We start from the raw sequence: 16,798 nt of genomic DNA on the forward strand, positions 1-16,798 counted from the left end.
GAGTAAAAGTTAGAGCAGAGAGATGAATCATGTCCATAAACCCCAACAACCTCATGACAGCAAAACACATCTCACTCACGGGACTGATGTCAAGAGTAAGTGTGGGTTCACTTCCCTTAACTTCAGCCGCCTGTGAGGGGTACCAGGCTCTACTGACTAGATCCCCATTAACTACAAAGGCCGTCTGGAGACATTAGCCCAGATGTAAAACTCTACACAAGGCAGGTAATTCCCACAAATGATCACCTACCACAGTTACTAAACACGAATTAGTCATCACCTACAAGAAATCAACTGCTCCAATGAATGCCTACCAACAGCTGCTGAAATAGATAATGAATCTTTTAAACAGAAATAAAACCACCTAAAAGCACATCAAATTTTATTACTCCAGATAGCTTTTGTATTTGCAAAACAGTGGTCAGACAAGATCCTGCAGGCATCTAAATCCAAACAAAGCTCTCCATTATCACTTCCAGATTCTGGCTAATCCCAGTTACTCAGGATTTTTCAGTTAAATTATCCATGCCCATGAAGATCTGCTTCTGGTTGTCCCTACAACTGCCTAGCTCTTCACCCTCTCTAACCATCTGCAGATCTTCAAGCTTGGCTATTCTCTACCTGGTGCTCTGCAGAAACTGATTTGGGCCATTCAGGACATGCCTCGTGTACATGAAATGTTGGGTGCAATCCATCTTTAATACGAAAGTCCTGTCACTGTCCTGTCACTCAGCTCCTCCAGGATGTTAAAAACCAAGGCTTGATTCTATCCTCTCCTCAAAGAAATATGAATCATCATCATCATTCACCAATTATGTCAATTCACCTTCCTAAAGAAAACCGTTCAGGTGGTCTTCATCTGTACTGATTAATGGTTTTTGTTTGTACAAAATACTTAAAATAGTAATCGAACTAAAGGAAGACTATAACCTAATGGTCAGAACATCCAAGTGGTTAGAGGAGTAGAGAGTATTTCAAAGTACTTCTCTTAAGACAAGACGGGTGCTCTTGTCCTTCTTCCAGTACTTGCACAGTCAGTCAGCATCAGTAAGAGAAAGTGAGGGTTCTTCAGCATATCTAAAGCACAGAGATTTACGGTATTGCCCACCACAAACATCTCTGTCCAAACTCAGACCATTTGGTTCATGGAAACTCCTGTACCACTTGCTCTGCTTCTAACAATTCCTCTAATCCAAGTTTTTAATACGTGGGTAAAAAAGACATTTTCTACTTGATCCCGCATAAAATCTTTTTAGGCCTTTATTTCCACAAGGAAGAAAAAAAAAGTTTTATGTTTAGATGGAACCAAACTAGGCTTTCCTTGTTTGATCTTGCAACCAAAAATTCCTGATATTCATAGCCTTACATGAGACTCATAATCCCTTTCCAATTGTTTATCAACACATGATAATTCTTGCACTGAACTTCTGTTCCGTGCTCCAGTAAACTGAACTCAGATATAATTACCCTAGATTTTACACAGCTCTACAGTGCCAATAAATTTGGTCTGTGCATCTGAGTTTCAAACATATTATTGTGCATTTTAATACCATATGTTGGTATCTACCAGACACATCCCTATCTTGCCTAACAAGAGAATCAGACCAGCTATGCTGAGTACACCAAAGCTCCAGTTCACATCTCAGAAAATAATTATTACAGTATCTGTGTTTCTCCTTATGGCATGATGATTTTTTTAGGTCTCTTAAGCAAAATTAGTCTTTTAATTGTATTTATTCCTTTTGGTAGACTCTAATCTTTTTTTTCTGTTTTTCATGTTAATTCTGTATATTGAGAACACACACTGCAAGCTCCAAAACTATAGCCACTCCAAAACAACAGTTTTGCTTTATGTATTAACGAACATTTCCTGCAGAAGTACTATGTAATTTGTAGTGAGGAAAAAAAAAAAAGACAAATGAGACATGAAAAATTAATATAGTCTAATATTAGAATGTGTTCCAGCAATTAAAACCCCCAAATATAAATGAGAAGAGTATGCAATAATTAAGAAATCAATTTTAAGTTGGGATTTAAAGAGCTGAGTGAGCCAGCTGCACAGATATCACAACAAAGAGAGTAACTCCAAACAAGAGCCAAATGAGCAATTGCACAAAACTGTGAGACAGCAAACTGCAAGAGGGCTGGGGAACAGAACTAAATCAGAAACAGAGGGTAAATTATAGAAGGAAACAAACATGAACCATATGGGAAAATATTCACAATACATTTAATTAGACAATATAATGGATAAGGACACTTATGCAGAGTCATCATAAACAAAGACGAATGGAAAATGTGCTACTAATAAAACCGGGTAATATAACCGCACTACAACTGTAATTTGATCAGTCACAAGTTAAGATGTAATTTAAAACAAAAAATAATATTTTGATACAGTATTTTGCTACTGTACCTAGTAGCAGAAAATAAAGGATTGAAGGAGACATTCTCAACTAAAGTTCCAGGTACTTTGAAAACAAACAAAAAAAAATCACATCTGCTCACAATCTAATGCTTGTACCCAAATTTGCATTCCAACTGCATTTTGAACACGCAAGATTTGCCTTTTGGATGAATAATGCGGAATGACCTTTTCAGGCTTTTCCTTTTTCTAAAATAATTTTTTGCTTGTGTGAAGGCTCTGAAACAAAGATCACATCTAAAGTTAAAATTAGCATAAGTATGGAATTTTAGGTTCTGGTTTTGTTGTTGTACATTTATTTTATACAGCACGCCTACCTGACATAGGTATCAGCATAGGTTAATTGCTTTCAAGAGAAAAACAATATGCAACAAGTAGGGCAAAAGGAGAGCAAGAGAAACAAAATGCTTTTGAAGGCTTTTGTCATCTTCACAAACAGTTTTTCATAACAAGCAGAATTTTTGAAAAGTCAGTGGCATATACACAAGTCATTATAGCGATATATAACTATGTACACATAGATGCTTTATCACAGTTTACATCCTTATCCTTAAATCTTTCAAGCAGGTGCAGCCTTCTCAAGTTGTGCAAGACACAACTATCTATTAGGAATCATAGCTTCAAGCTTTAAATGAACAAATAAATTCATGGTGAAGTACAGAAACAGGAAAAAAAAAAAAGCTGAGGAAGTGAAAAAAGGGTAATTTCTCTTGATAAATGTTTACAAATGCCTTTCTAAGTGAATGTGCAAATTTCAAGTGGCTTTAACCTTTTTTGAGACTTTAAAACATCCCAAGGTACACCTTCAAGACTTATAAGATACACTTGGAAGCAAAACCAGAAACTGAAAGGCCATCTGGAAGGGGACTAAAACCGTATGTTGCTATCTCTAAAATCCACGTTTAATTCAAGATAAGTTCCTCAGCTCGCTGCAGTCAAGCTGCATATTTCTGGGTCATTGTTCTCCTAGTAAATCTTTCAACTACAATTTCTATAAAGGAGCAAAAGCATATACCGAAAAAAGAAAAAAGCATCATCTGAAAAGTAAGTTTTAGGAACTGACATTCCAATAAAATATATAGAAGTGAAAACAAAAGTTTTACTAAGGGAAATCAGAAAAGGAAAAAGGAAAAAGGAAAAAGGAAAAAGGAAAAAGGAAAAAGGAAAAAGGAAAAAGGAAAAAGGAAAAAGGAAAAAGGAAAAAGGAAAAAAGGAAAAAAGGAAAAAAGGAAAAAAGGAAAAAGGAATCTTCACAAACCAGAAATGAAACAAGTAACAATTCCCTGAGTCATTTTCCACTGTAATTCTAAATTCATTCATCTAAATGAACACGGTTAAATCTAGAATACTCAAGATTGGATGTGAAATTTCATTTCATAAACATGAATAAGGAGTAAGCATACAAAGAGATGACTGGTTGCCTTCATTTAATAATACATACTCAGGAGATCAGAAACCATAACACAACATATTTTTAAAATGGCAAAAACTGTCTGTAATAATCATTAGATGGTTTTGGGGCATCCATGCTCCAGTATGACTATGGAAGTACTTTAATTCCTCTCTTCAGACAATGGAAAAAAATTTCAAAGAAGGTGAAGTACAGCAGCTATGCAATTTGACATTTCAACTACACTGTGCCTATGTAGGTTGCCTAAATTCCCACACAAATTACATCACTAGAGACAAACTAATTGTTACGAATGACCATCTTCTTAGACTTCCTCCTTTAAAAAAATGTAATCGCAAGCCTGCCACATGTAGGAAGATGCAGAAAACATATTACTTTGCTGAGATTTTGCAAATTAGTACATTAACTCCTGCATCTCTGATTGAAGAGTTAGATTGAAAGTTGTGCACCACAAAGGAAAACAGGATTTCTAATTCTCACAGCACAAATCAGTTTAAATTGTATATACAATGTGGTCATGTATTAAAGAACACTACAAAGACGGAAGAAATTTTAACTAGTGGGTTTGCATCCAGGATTAGAAGAATGTATTAGGTCAAACCACTTTGACAGGGGCCGCATCCTCAATTGTGATGATTTTTTAGCAAGTAAATAATGAAAACTTTGTATACAAAGATGTGAAGTGTCCAGTTCCTTATATTGAATATATTGAAGGTTATAAAAAAAAACAAAAAACACAACCAAAAATGCAACCCATCCATATATCTATTTCCAAGTTGTGAATGAGGCACTTTCCATAATGACTGGGGTAATCAATAACTGGATGCAAAACACTGTCCTCTGCATTTTTAGTTTCTAAACTTCCTTGGTATTTAAGATAACATATACAAAGATTGCTTTGGTTTTCTCTTCTGATTTATCAAAACCATAGCAGTGTAAACCCAGCAACGTTCCTGCCAGTTTCAGTTCTGCTTCTCAGAAACTAATGGGCAGCAAGAGTTGTCACCAGTTTCTCCCAGCTGCTTGGAAATGTTAGAAGACTAATGCTCAAACAGACACTATGGCTACTAGCAACAGAGCAATAACAAACACCAGAAGACTGCTTCTCTCCTCATTTTGTTAGGAAACATACATTGCTCAAAATGAAGAGACAAGAATTCTCATCTGGAGGTGAAAAGTGACAAAACTCAACGAAAACAAACTACTTGAAAGTCACTTAAAGAGGGGCCTGGAATTTTGTGTGGGCATGCAAGGGAATATTGTTAGAAATCTACAAAGGTATTTATAGATACGTTATTATTAATATTTGTATTTTTGCAACCACCTTCAGAAACATGACAAATTTTAAGGAACTGAAAACTTAACATGAAAACCTGCAGATGATATTTTGGTTAAATTAATCCACAGAATGATAAAAACATCCAAGCATTCCAAACCACCTTAAGCCCTTGTTTGCGAGCAGCTCCACAGCCATGGGAATCTTCTGTACATAAAGTTGACAACCAAGAGTGTCAAACTATTAAAGCAGGACAAAACTGAGATTCTGCCTCAAGCTTTGCAAATCACTCAAAATCTTCCTGGCAAGTTTCATTTTTATCTTGCAGTTGGTTTCATGTTACAGTTCTCTGCTACCTTTGTACTTGGGTTTTAGTATTCCCAGCTAATGCCAAATCTAATGTTTTTAAATTATTGCTATTAGTCCATTGAACACTTTGTACTGCTTGATTTGTTACCTTTCTTTAATGACTCTCAGATAGATCCTCATTAAGTCATTCAAGTCAGCAGCCAACTCACACTGGTTAAAGATACATAAGTAAAAACCTAAATTTAACCATTTTTTGAGAGATATTAGACAAATTACTTGTACTTGTAAAGAATGGCAATATCTGTTTTCACATGAGTACACAAATCCACAACTCGTGTAGATTTCTGACAGTACAATCAATTTTGAAAAATCCCTCTAGACCTTCACCTAACTCTGCCCTATACCTGCTTGTAAGTATTTTTGACTGTACTGACTTCTGGTCGAACTGCAGATGCAAGGTACTTCCCCAAACTGCCAGTGTTCCATCATTCATCTTCTAGAGATGTTATGCTGCTTCCATGAGATGAGGTGATACATTATAGTGTGTGAATTTATAGCACATGGAGATAATGTAGGATAGGTACAGGCCTCAAATTCAGTCAATTACTTGTTAAAAGTATTCCATTAACAAAAATGCTTTCACTGAATCTAATTTGTTCGGATAAAAGCACTCCCCAGAAGCACGGAACTACAAATTCTACAGAATCATCTCAAGATAAGAAAAAAATGGAAATAAGAAAGCCTAGAAACAAATGGAAACTTAATAAATTATTTTATTGCCTGAAGTGAAAAGCAAGTATTTGATGGCAATGTTTTCATTGTTAATACATTAAATATGTTTATTAAGCCCAGTCTAGGTTGTTTATTAATTATCTGTAAAAAATGGCTTTTTGTTTCTTTTTCTTTTAGGTCATAAAATGTTATACCTCTTCTCCTCTTCCTGAAAGCAAAAGTTATGATTAAGGAAAGCCCAGGAATGAGAGATTTTACACCCGGTGGGAACAGCACCCCTCTGGTCCAGCTGCTCAGACCCGTAACGCAGGATTTCTGTCACAATGCGATCGGCCCGCGCTCACAACGCCGCGCTGCCCCCCAGCCCGGCCGGGTGCCGGGAGGGCGGCCCGCGGGGCTCCGGCTGCGGACGCGAGAGAGCAGCGGACCCTGCGGCGGCGCCAGCGCCGCGGCGGCTCTGACGCGGGCGGCAGGTGGCGGCGCGGGGGCGAGGGGCAGCTGGGCCGGCCCAGGCTGGGCCCCGCCCGCCCCCGCTCCACCTTGCGCCGAGCAGGCCGCAGGGCAGTGGGCCGGGAGGTACCTGGCAGCGGGGCCGCCCGCCCGGAGCGGGAGGCGGGCTGCTCCCTCAACGCGGCGATGCCGCCGGCGGACGCGGGGCGGGCGGAACTCCCCCGCGGGCCGGGATCCCCCTGCGCCGCCTTGGCGGCCGGCGCCCACCGTCCCCCCACCGGCTCCCGCCCCCTCGGCCGGCCCCGCCCCACGGGGATCCCCCCTGCTGCCGCCGGCGGAGTGCTGGGGGGGGGCGCACCCCTCGGCGAGACAAGGGTCCCCGGGCAGCGCCGCAGCCGCCCCGGGAGCAACCCTAGCCACGGCCGCCGCTCCCGGTACCTGCGGCCGCAACTTTTCCCCCGCCGCCGTTCAAACGTCCTGCCGTAAAGCGCCCGTCTCCCCTGGCAACAAGGTTCCGGCCGAGCACTAGGTGTAGGAAGGTGATGTAAAAGTAAAACCACCCAGTGTCGTAAACCAGGTCCGGGGGGAGGGGAGGGGAGGGAGGGGGGAGGGCGGGGGAGGAGGTGACTGGAGCATTTAGACACAAGCGAGAGGATCATGGCGGATGGCCCCAGGTGTAAGCGCAGGAAGCAGGCGAACCCGAGGCGCAATAACGGTCAGTCAGCCCGCGGGGCAGCGGCTGGGCCGCGCCGGGGCGGCGGCGGGGCCGGGGCGGGGGCCGGGCAGAGCCGTCCCGAGCGCGGAGAGGGGAGGTCGGGCGGGCGCGAAAGTAATTTCCCCGCCGCTCCTCGCCGGGAGCCCGGCTCCCTCCGCACCGTTATATCCGCTACCTGGTGCCTCCCTCGCCTTGCTGCCTGCCTCCCTCCTCCGCCTAGCGGTGCCTCCGCACTCCGCCGCCTGTCCGGGACCGTTACACGCTGCCTTCCTCCACACGCCCCGCGACCGCCCCGCCACCGCTGCGGGGAGCGGGCTCGGGCCCCCCCCTGGGCCGTGCCGCCGCCCTCCGCTCCGGGCGGGGACGCTGAGCCCCGCGGGGAGCGGCGCGGGAGTCTCTGTCGCCCGGCCAGCCTCCGCAACCCCAACTCCGAAACTTGTTACCTGCGCGCCCCGGCGGAGCGGAGCCTCCCCGCCCGCCTCCCCCCTGGCCCTGCGGGCGGGTTTCCCCCGCCGCCCGCCCGGGAGCGCTTCTTCGTTGCCCGCCAGAGTTCCCTTGGCTCGCCCGGCAGTGGGCCGGCTCCTCACTCCCGGCCGGCGGGCCGGGCTGCCGGTCGCTTTTCGGGGGGCGGCGGTGGGGGACGCCAGCCGTCACTGGGGGGGAGGGGGGCACACCCGGGAGTACGGCTGCGGGCGGCGGGGGAGGCACCGACGCCGCAGCGGGCAGCGATTCGTGCGGGGGCAGCGCGCTGCGGCCGCCCCGGGCCGGCGGGAGGGGACCGGCGCCCCCGCCGCCCGCTCGCTGCTTTCGCCGCTTGCCCACCGAGAGTCGGTCCCCGGCGGAGCCCCGCGGCCGCGCTGCCTCCCCGGGCCGGGTCCCGACGGGGCGGTGAGGAAGGGAGGGCAGCGGCGGGGGCGGGCGGCGAAGTTTCTTCCCTTCCCTCTGGCTTCGGAGGTACCTGTTTGTATAATAATGGGTGGTAACGGTTTGGCCGGGGGCCCCCGCTCCGCTCTCCGTGCGTGTGTGACCAACTGCTGCAGTCTATATAAGGAATTACATTTACATTTCAGACCCAAGGGCTGCCGTGGGGTTGGTTTATTTTTTTTTTTCCTTTCCCTTTGGTATGTGTGTTACTTTAAGATGCATTTGGAAGGTATACGGCAGGGGGAATAAACGCTCGTAACACCCACTCTGTACTTATTTTCTGGAAAATGGGGAAGTAGTTCGGTTCTTGTAGCGACTCTTCGCAATAGGATCTAAAGCAGGAGATTTTGTAACCTTCCTTGGCAATTTTAGGTTTTATGTGGCATTTCCTGTGCAGGGTCACAGATAGGAAGGCTTTCGCCAGCGATCTGAGGTGTTTTCATACGCAGTGGACGGTCTCTGAAATAGACCAGAGTCACGATCGGTCCTTCTCTCTGATCCTGATTGTTTCAGGCGTAATGTGGTGATAAATAACAGCCTTTCCAGGGGCTAACGAGTTGATTTCATTGCTTTGAACTTAGGAGGGGTCTCTTATTTTCGCTGTGTGCGTTTTCTAGCAAGTGTTTTTGTTTGCACGTTCACGTTATTAATTCCTTGTCATAGTGTAAATATTTATATTTAGCTCATGATTTCGCTGTGCTAAAGGTAAGTTTGGAAAGTGCTTTTCACTTTACCTTATTAAAAATGTTGCTGATCAGAGAAAGGGGCTTTTCTTGTTGCTGACGACATGTGTGTGACATGTGAGTCTGAACCACCCAGCGTCTGTGCAGGAGCTGTAAACATGTTTACCTGAGCAGGAAAGAAAATGGATTTTTCTCTTAAAGATCCAGTGATACGAATATCATACTCTTAAAGCCTATCAACAGATGAGTTGGGAGAGAAATTTTCTGAAAACCTGTCTTTTGAAATCAACGGGGAAAAGAGATTCTTGATCGCTGCAGCAAATGGCAACTTGTGCAGGTAGAAAAAAAGATGGTGTTTAGTTTTCGCCTGCATGCATGTCAGCCCCCTCCTGTCTGCTGCTTTCGTTCTCAAGGGAGGGATTTATTTACCATGCTTGCTGTCAGTGTTTTTCCTTTGTGCTTAATATTAGAAAACCAGATTTGAGGCTCTTCAGGACAATTCGTTTTGTCTGCAGCATGTATCACTCACAGAAAACAAAAGGTGTATAAGATGTGGTATCATTCCAGGTGTCTTTCATCTTCATCACTTTTGGACCTCATCGCTGCACTCTGTGTTTTTTATTAACTAGTTCTGCAAGGTAGAATTGTAGTATGTTTTGGTTTAGGTTTGTTTTGGTTCCTTTTTTTTAAGGAATTAAAACCAACTGAAGTCATTGTGCGTTGAAGCATCAGGGTTGGTTAGATAATAGATTCTGGATAATAGAGATTTCTCAGCAGTGGGTTTATGTTTGACTTGCAAATATTACTAAAGAAAATGACTAGAAAAATGTTAACCCTTTAAAATAAATAGGTATCAGACTTTTCTTCTAAATGTACCTTACTCTTATAGGTGAATATCTTCTGTTAATGAGAGATCAGCATACAGGAGATGCTCCAGCAACTGGCTTGTTCATAGTATACACTAGATCAATTTTATGCTGTTCTAGTTCCTCCACTTTCCCACAGAATGTGAGATGATTAGAGAGACATGCACTTGACATCCAGTATGTCAGTTAATGATAATGGGCTGTGGCATCAAGTTGTTATATTTCAAACTTTCCTTCTGTTTATCTGTTGATAAACTTAACACAGCTATTCTTGTACTGTAAACTTTTGTTTTTGTTTTTTCCTCTCTCTCTCCCTCTCTGTGTTTGGGAGCCAGAACTTATGGTTGCCACCCTGATGTATTAGCTGGAAAGACAGCCTTATCTTCTTAACTCTAGAGCTGGTTCCTTTTCTACCTTGTTTATGGGCGCCTACAGGAGATCAGCAAAAAGAGCAGATTGATGCTGCCATTAAAGCCTCCACTTGAAAGAAAATCTGGCACTTCATACCTGAAGAAAACTATCCTGTGTCATTGTCCTTACTTTTGGCCAGTACACAAAAACATCTGCTAAATCAGAGGAGTTGTCAAAATGTTGGAACCATAGCACCATTCTGATAAAGCAGGAACATGCACTGGTTGGGAGTCTCTCGTCCTAGCCACCTTTTCCCATTCTCTCCCTCCCTTCTCCCCCTCTCTTGATACATAAATGAAGAGGAAAAAAGAGGGATGTGATTTTTGCCAGTCATCTGCATTGCCACACTGTGCGAATCCTGTGTGGACTTTGAATAGATTCAGTATTAGCAGAAGTTTTCTTATTTTGAGTTGGCTTGCAGCATTAGGATTAGTTGCCTTTTTAGCATCTCATATATATTATAGGCTTGTTTTAACTCTAATTAAACAGCAAAACTAAAAGTAACACATCTTGTTCTTCAGCAATGCTGTGAGACAAGTAAAGCAAGCAAAATATTTTAAACTTCCCTTACTAGAGAGTTAAAAAGCTATCAACCTTTTATACTGATGTTCTGAAAATAATGTAAGTATGCCCTCAGGTCTTCAGGAGCATATTTAATGGTAAAAAGAAGAATGTATGAAACTGAGTAAATTCTGCATGCTGTCAGGAATATGTGAGGAGAGGGTATGAGGCAGGCTTTTACTTTACTCCCTGTTAGCAGTGGATTCATTACTAAAAGGTTATGTAGATCAACTTGTTAGAGTGCCGTTTCAGTTGCTTTACAGTTGGATTTCCTCTCTTTTAATTTTTATTAGATAATAATTTTGTACAAAGTTTTGTTACAAAGCTAAGTACTGTAAGAAGATCATAAATGCCTTTGAATAAGGCAAAAGCATGGCATATTTCTGTTAGCTCCAAGGTGTTAACTACTGGCAGGATGTCAGGTGTTAGTGACGCTTGGGATACAACATTCCCTGTCGTGCCTTTCTTCTCTTGCCTCCCTCCCTTTCTTTTTCACTAGGTATCATGTTTTCACTCCAGCATTAATTTAAATTTGCAGTTTGGGAATTGAGGAATGTAGCCTGAGTTAAAATTCCAGGCACAGTGAACAGGTCTACATGGACAACTGAATTAACTGTTTGAGTCCAGGGAAATATCTCACATAAACAAGTAATAGTTCTGTTTTAATGTTAACTACTGAAATATAATGGGAATACACTTTAAAATGTCATTATTCCTTCATTTTTTTCTCTCAGTAATTGTTATTTTAACAGTTGTGAAGCAGAGTGTTTTAAGGTAATTAGCTACCTGAGGCAGGTTTCCTAAGGCGGTCATTTGCCTGAAACAGTTTTCCTTGTCTCTAGGACTCTGGCAAACATACTGCTGAAACAGTTGATGAAAAGTAGCAAGCAGATGAAACTTCCCTTCTGATATGGGCTTCCCTGTCATAGAAGTCATTCAGATTAATTTTTTTAGTTAAAAGTCTGAGGATTTGACTTCTTTGAACTTAGCCCAAATTTTCTGTTGAACGTTCTCTGTTCTACTGGCTGTCCCCCTCCACTGAGTCATTCTCTTGGCTTTGGGCTTTAGGACAGGTCCCGTTAGTAGGGACCCCAGCTCTCTGCAGGTGAGCTTCTCCCTGGGCCAGGTAGGGCTTCTGCAGCCTCCTCTGCCTCCTTCCCCACCCGGTGTCTGTTGGTGGTACCAACCTGGCATTTCTTCTTACAGAATTCTCACTGGGGGAAGAGAGCGCCTGGAGTAATCTAAAGTAAAAATATCAGTGCAGTGTCTTCATGTGGAAACATCTGTTTTAACAGGGTTTAAAAATATCAGTGAGGGAGGGCAGACATTTTTAACATGCAGGGGACTCTATTACTATGTTAAAGAAATAAGGCCAACTTCTGTGAAGTTTGGGTTGTGGGGGTTTTTGCCCCCTTCCCCCCCCCCCTTTTTTTTTTAACTAATTTTTTGACCAACTGCTCTCTATTGCAGGGAAACTGTTGGAATTACGTTACCTAGCCAAATGGCTGTTAAGAATCCCTACTTTTAAATTCAATCATTGCTATTTACCAAAAATATAAGCTCAGTGCTTTCAACTCATTAGCTGTTTGTAGTAATTTCAAAAACTCTAACTAATTGATATTGCAAGCTGATTAGAATATGTTGTGCTTTGTTGACTGTAAATCCAGTATTTAACAGTACATACTGCATCTCTGGAGATCATAAAGATTTTACTTATGATAGGTTTCACACAAATACATAAAACAAGAGCTTGAAAAAATTGAAATAATTATGAGTTTATGTAGGCTTTCATACCAGTTTTCAAAGTACAGTTCCAGATGAACTTTCAAGTGCTTAATATCAATATTTCTGAAGCTCTAGTCATACTTATCTACATTTTTCAGAAGGGCTTACCAGGTAGGATCTCCTCTGTTATGGGCAAGTAAGCAGGACCCGGTTTGTATCTGTGGTCTCAGAAACTTTGGTGCTTCATTCTAGCAGCTATAACAGGCCTGTTTTTTTTGAGAACTAAATTCTCAAGTGACTTACCCAAGGTCACACAGGAAGTCCATAGCAAGACTGAGTCTCAATCCAATTTTAAATCCTTGGGACTACCTTTGCATTTGGCTTCATCTAGAGCCTTAAAGAGAAAGAACAGATTTATCATTCAGCAGTTACTATTCCGCTCAGTTTAAGTATTTAAACTCTTCCATATCTGTTGCCTTGAAATACCTGTACTTTCAACAAACAAGTGGCAATATGCAAAACTCAATTTTCTCTTCACTCATTTTTAGGTGGTACTAAGGTAGTATCTTCACTGATGATGTTTCCTGTCTATGTAGTCGATGTCATGATGTGCCAGAGAAGTACAATTTTGTCTTCTGATATTTTTTATATTCCCAAATCAAAAGTTCAGTGATGTGTAGGTAGACAAAAGTAAAACACAATGGGAGGGAACTGGCTTAAAGCTTACACTGCTAACATCAACCTCCCTACTCTGATGGGTGAGGTGTTTGGAAGACTGTTGTCTTAGAGGTTGACATTCGGGCAGAGATTTAATCAGATATTGGTTTTACTGGGACAGTAATGACTAAAGAAGAGTATCAGCATGTGGCTGGTGTTTCTAATGTCTGAAAATGATGAAGTAAATTAAAAAGCATAAATTTCACTGAAGTGCATCAATAAAGTCAGGCCTGGAAAGTCTACTTGACCAGGACAAGCCTGTGCCAGGTCTCGGTGTTATGACCGTGCCCGTCTGTCACAGGGGCTGCCGAGGTGAGACCGTGTGGATGCGGGGGCCGGAGGCTCACAGGCCCCTGTGGAGAGCGGCCTGGTGTCTTCAGCAGTGGAGACGGGTGCTTCGTCTGGTCACCAGACAGTGCGATGGACCAGTTATGACAGGGACTCTTTCTTATTGGGGGAAATGATGTCTAATGTCTTCAATAATTAAAATAGAAATCAACAAAATCCCAAGCACACTGTGGAAAGCAGAGGGATGTGTGTCTGAATGGGCAAGGGTATGTTGGCGAGGGAAAGAGCGTGTGTGGAAGAAGGGAGGACAGAAGGGGAAGGGAGGGGAGCAGTCTGCTGCTCACGGAAGGTCTGATTCCTGATTTCTGACACACCTTGGTGGCCTTTCAGGGAGTGATGGGTCTGCTCCCTAACTGGCCGTGTAAGAAGATCACAGCAGAAAAGAGCTTTGATCTCAGTGGACTAGGTGATGTCTTGAAATACTGGATTTTTGGGGGGGATTCTATAGGGTTTTGTGTATGGTTTTCTTTCTGCTTCCAGGTAGTGTTGGCAAGTTTTTTAAACCTTTCACTAAGCCTTTGCCTCTGATGTTCTGATTTAATCAGTTTCTCGAGCTAATTGTCAAGTACATGGGTATTTCTCAGTCTTGCTTTGCTTTTCTGGCTAATTCTTAGAGTCTTATTTTTAAGTAACAGAAGTTTGATATTTTTAAAACCTGTTGACAGTTGCAGCTTTTCAATCTTAGCACCTTTATTTTTTAAAGAAAGACTAAGTTTAAGTTTTTATTTTGTATTGAGCTTCAGTTTATTTAATTATCTACTTGTCACTTTGTTGCATAGATAAGTAGTATTCCTGTGTGACAGTTGAGGAAATGAGAAGCCTAGTCAAGAAGACTGAGACTTAATGCGTAAAATACTGGCTACAGTTAAATGCAGCATAGCTTCATAAATCTATGTCAGTACTCCTGAGAAAAATACTACCCCTATTACCACAGTATGTAAGCACCTTTAAGACAGTCAAAATATATGTACTGAGTCTTTTCTTCCTGTATTTGGGCCTGTACATTTAATTCCTTCTGTGGGTACATGGCAGCGTACATTTACATGTTAGGAGGATAGGTGGTGGTAGAGCAGAAAGAAGAAACTTGTTAAGTTTGTATCTTTATGTGTGGAGCAGCCAGGCAGTGATTCAAATGTTTCAGTTGGTTAGTGCTATTAACCAGGGCTCTTTAGACTTGCACATTTGTCCCCAAAGTAACCCCAAATAAGGAAGAAAGGAGGTTTTCTTACTTTGTCTTGTTCTGTGCTTGTTTCTGATGCTGTTACTGTAGTGTAACTATATCTTTTATTTTGACACGCTTTTTCAGAGCAACAGAAGTTAACTAAAAATATGCTTTCTCATCTTTGAGGAGTCAGCACTGTTTGAAAGCAGCCTGTTTCAGTTCTCTCCTTTTCAGCTGTCATTCCCAGCTGTCACAATCTCCTTGATGTGAGGACTTTACGCCTGTTGTTGCAAAGCAGTTTGGTTAACAACTGCTGTTATGCAAAGGTTAAAATCTTGTAACTGGCATCCTTTGTTGCTTCCCTTAAAAATGTTTGCTTTTGGTTTGGTAGCATCTCTGTCGTTGCTCTGCCTTCAGTGTGTTCCATCTATCCTGTTTTTGGAGACCTATGTAAAGCAAATGACCATGTTTAATGATGAATGTATTCTTCCGGATGTGTTAGAGGGTGCAATTATGACTGAAGAGAGAAAGTAAAAAAGATGAATTCAATCCTGTGCTGAGATGACAATCCATCCTATCCAATTAGGATCTGTAAGCATGAGTAGCAGTCCTTGAGTGAAAGGACGTGTAAAATTACTTCTTTAAGTGCTAAGAACCCCATCTGATATTGGTGTGTGTCAGAAAGAAAAGAAACAATTCTTCATTAACTGTCTCTTATGAACTTCTTTTAAGTATGTTTTTGGACATCCTCTGACTTTCCACAAGCTCTTCTGTGTTTTAGCTTCTCACAACTCAAGTGTTAGATCAGGAAAGTTGGAGGAACAGGCAAGAGTGCTGGAGATAGATGGATTATAAACCTGGCCTTTCACCGTGATTCTGAGAGTGACTTTCATGGACAACACTTGAAATAAAGGGGTTAAAAGAATCTCATGTGGTAGAGAGTATTTTTACCTATGAACTAGTGTGCCTGTCCTCATTAGGATCAAATGCTACTTGGCCCAGTGATGCTAGGGAGCACCTTCAGTTACTGTGATATGGAGTGTTTTCATTATTTCAGCAAAATTCCTTTTTCAAATTCTGTCTGACAGACACTGAGGGCAGTTTTCTGTTCCATTTTATGGAGACATCTGTCTACAGAGTGTGTATGGGGGAAAACAAAATGAAATTACAAAACATCACAAATGTGGTGTGATTGAAAAAGGCCTGGGGAAATCTATTCCATCTGAAAAAGTGCAAACTAAAGAACAGAAAAATCAGACCTTAATTACAGGGACTAGGTTGCTGTTTGCTATACTGGTAGATTTGACTTAAAGAAGGAGGTTGTGTTTTTTGTTTGTCTTTCTAACACCTTTCGCCTCCCCCAGTCTAACATAACATTTTCCTTAATGCTCAAAAACATAAGGGAGATGACTTGTCACTTTTTCCTAAATGCACATATTTTTAAATAGTTCTTTCAATGCCTTGAGGAATTTCTGCCTCGTGTTCTTCCAGGTATGCATCAGGCTTTCCTTCTTCCCACATTCTAGTCCATGTTATTCTTTCTCTTAAGTTCCTGTGTGCTATCTACTCTAAGTCATGAGAAGTTCTAGACTGGAAAAGGAAGTACCATTCAGCATCTGTTTGCTGTTTAATCTTCTGTCTTGTTTTGTTTTTATCTTTTCATAGCCTTTCCTTTCCTTTCCTTTTCCTCCCTCCTATTCCTGGTACAGCTGTTTGGTAAATTCAAGCGAAATAGAACCAGTCACATACTACTTACTGGTTTCATTAGTGTGTTATTGTTCACAGGAGTGACCTAGGTACAGACGGCCCCGCAAAGAGCATGAGGTGGTGAAAGAGGCCTTTGAAGCAGATTTGGAGCTGTAATGACTAGTTTCCTTCCCTGCCGCTGTCCCTTCCCCTTCCTTGCAAAGCATTTTCATTTGAAAAACTAAGGTGTGGTCATCGGGCATATCTGTTTGCAACTTCCAGTAATTTTTTGCTCACTGCTGAGCTACAGCATAATTACATATGCAAATGTAGTATTTTTTTCCCCCTCTTACCTTGTACATGTGGGAGAGAAAGATAAGGTTGCAGAGTACCGCTG

The 16,798-nt window shown here is 42.2% G+C and overlaps 1 protein-coding gene across 2 annotated transcripts in view; it reads left to right on the forward strand.

Annotated features, from left to right (window-relative positions):
- The first annotated feature begins 7,206 nt into the window (after nt 1-7,206).
- Nucleotides 7,207-16,798, forward strand: part of ZEB1 (zinc finger E-box binding homeobox 1) — a 122,006-nt gene continuing 112,414 nt past the window's right edge. Inside the window, exon 1 of one of the 2 annotated variants that reach the window (XM_065830699.2) lies at nt 7,207-7,318. In XM_065830699.2, coding sequence (XP_065686771.1) covers nt 7,261-7,318 — 58 coding nt within the window. In that variant the 5' untranslated portion in view covers nt 7,207-7,260. Of the gene's footprint in view, nt 7,319-8,128; nt 8,273-16,798 lie in introns of those variants that run through there. The other variant, XM_065830700.2, reaches the window with a different exon arrangement.

This window comes from Patagioenas fasciata, chromosome 2 (assembly GCF_037038585.1).
Source record: "Patagioenas fasciata isolate bPatFas1 chromosome 2, bPatFas1.hap1, whole genome shotgun sequence".
In the NCBI taxonomy this organism is placed as follows: Eukaryota; Metazoa; Chordata; class Aves; order Columbiformes; family Columbidae; genus Patagioenas; species Patagioenas fasciata.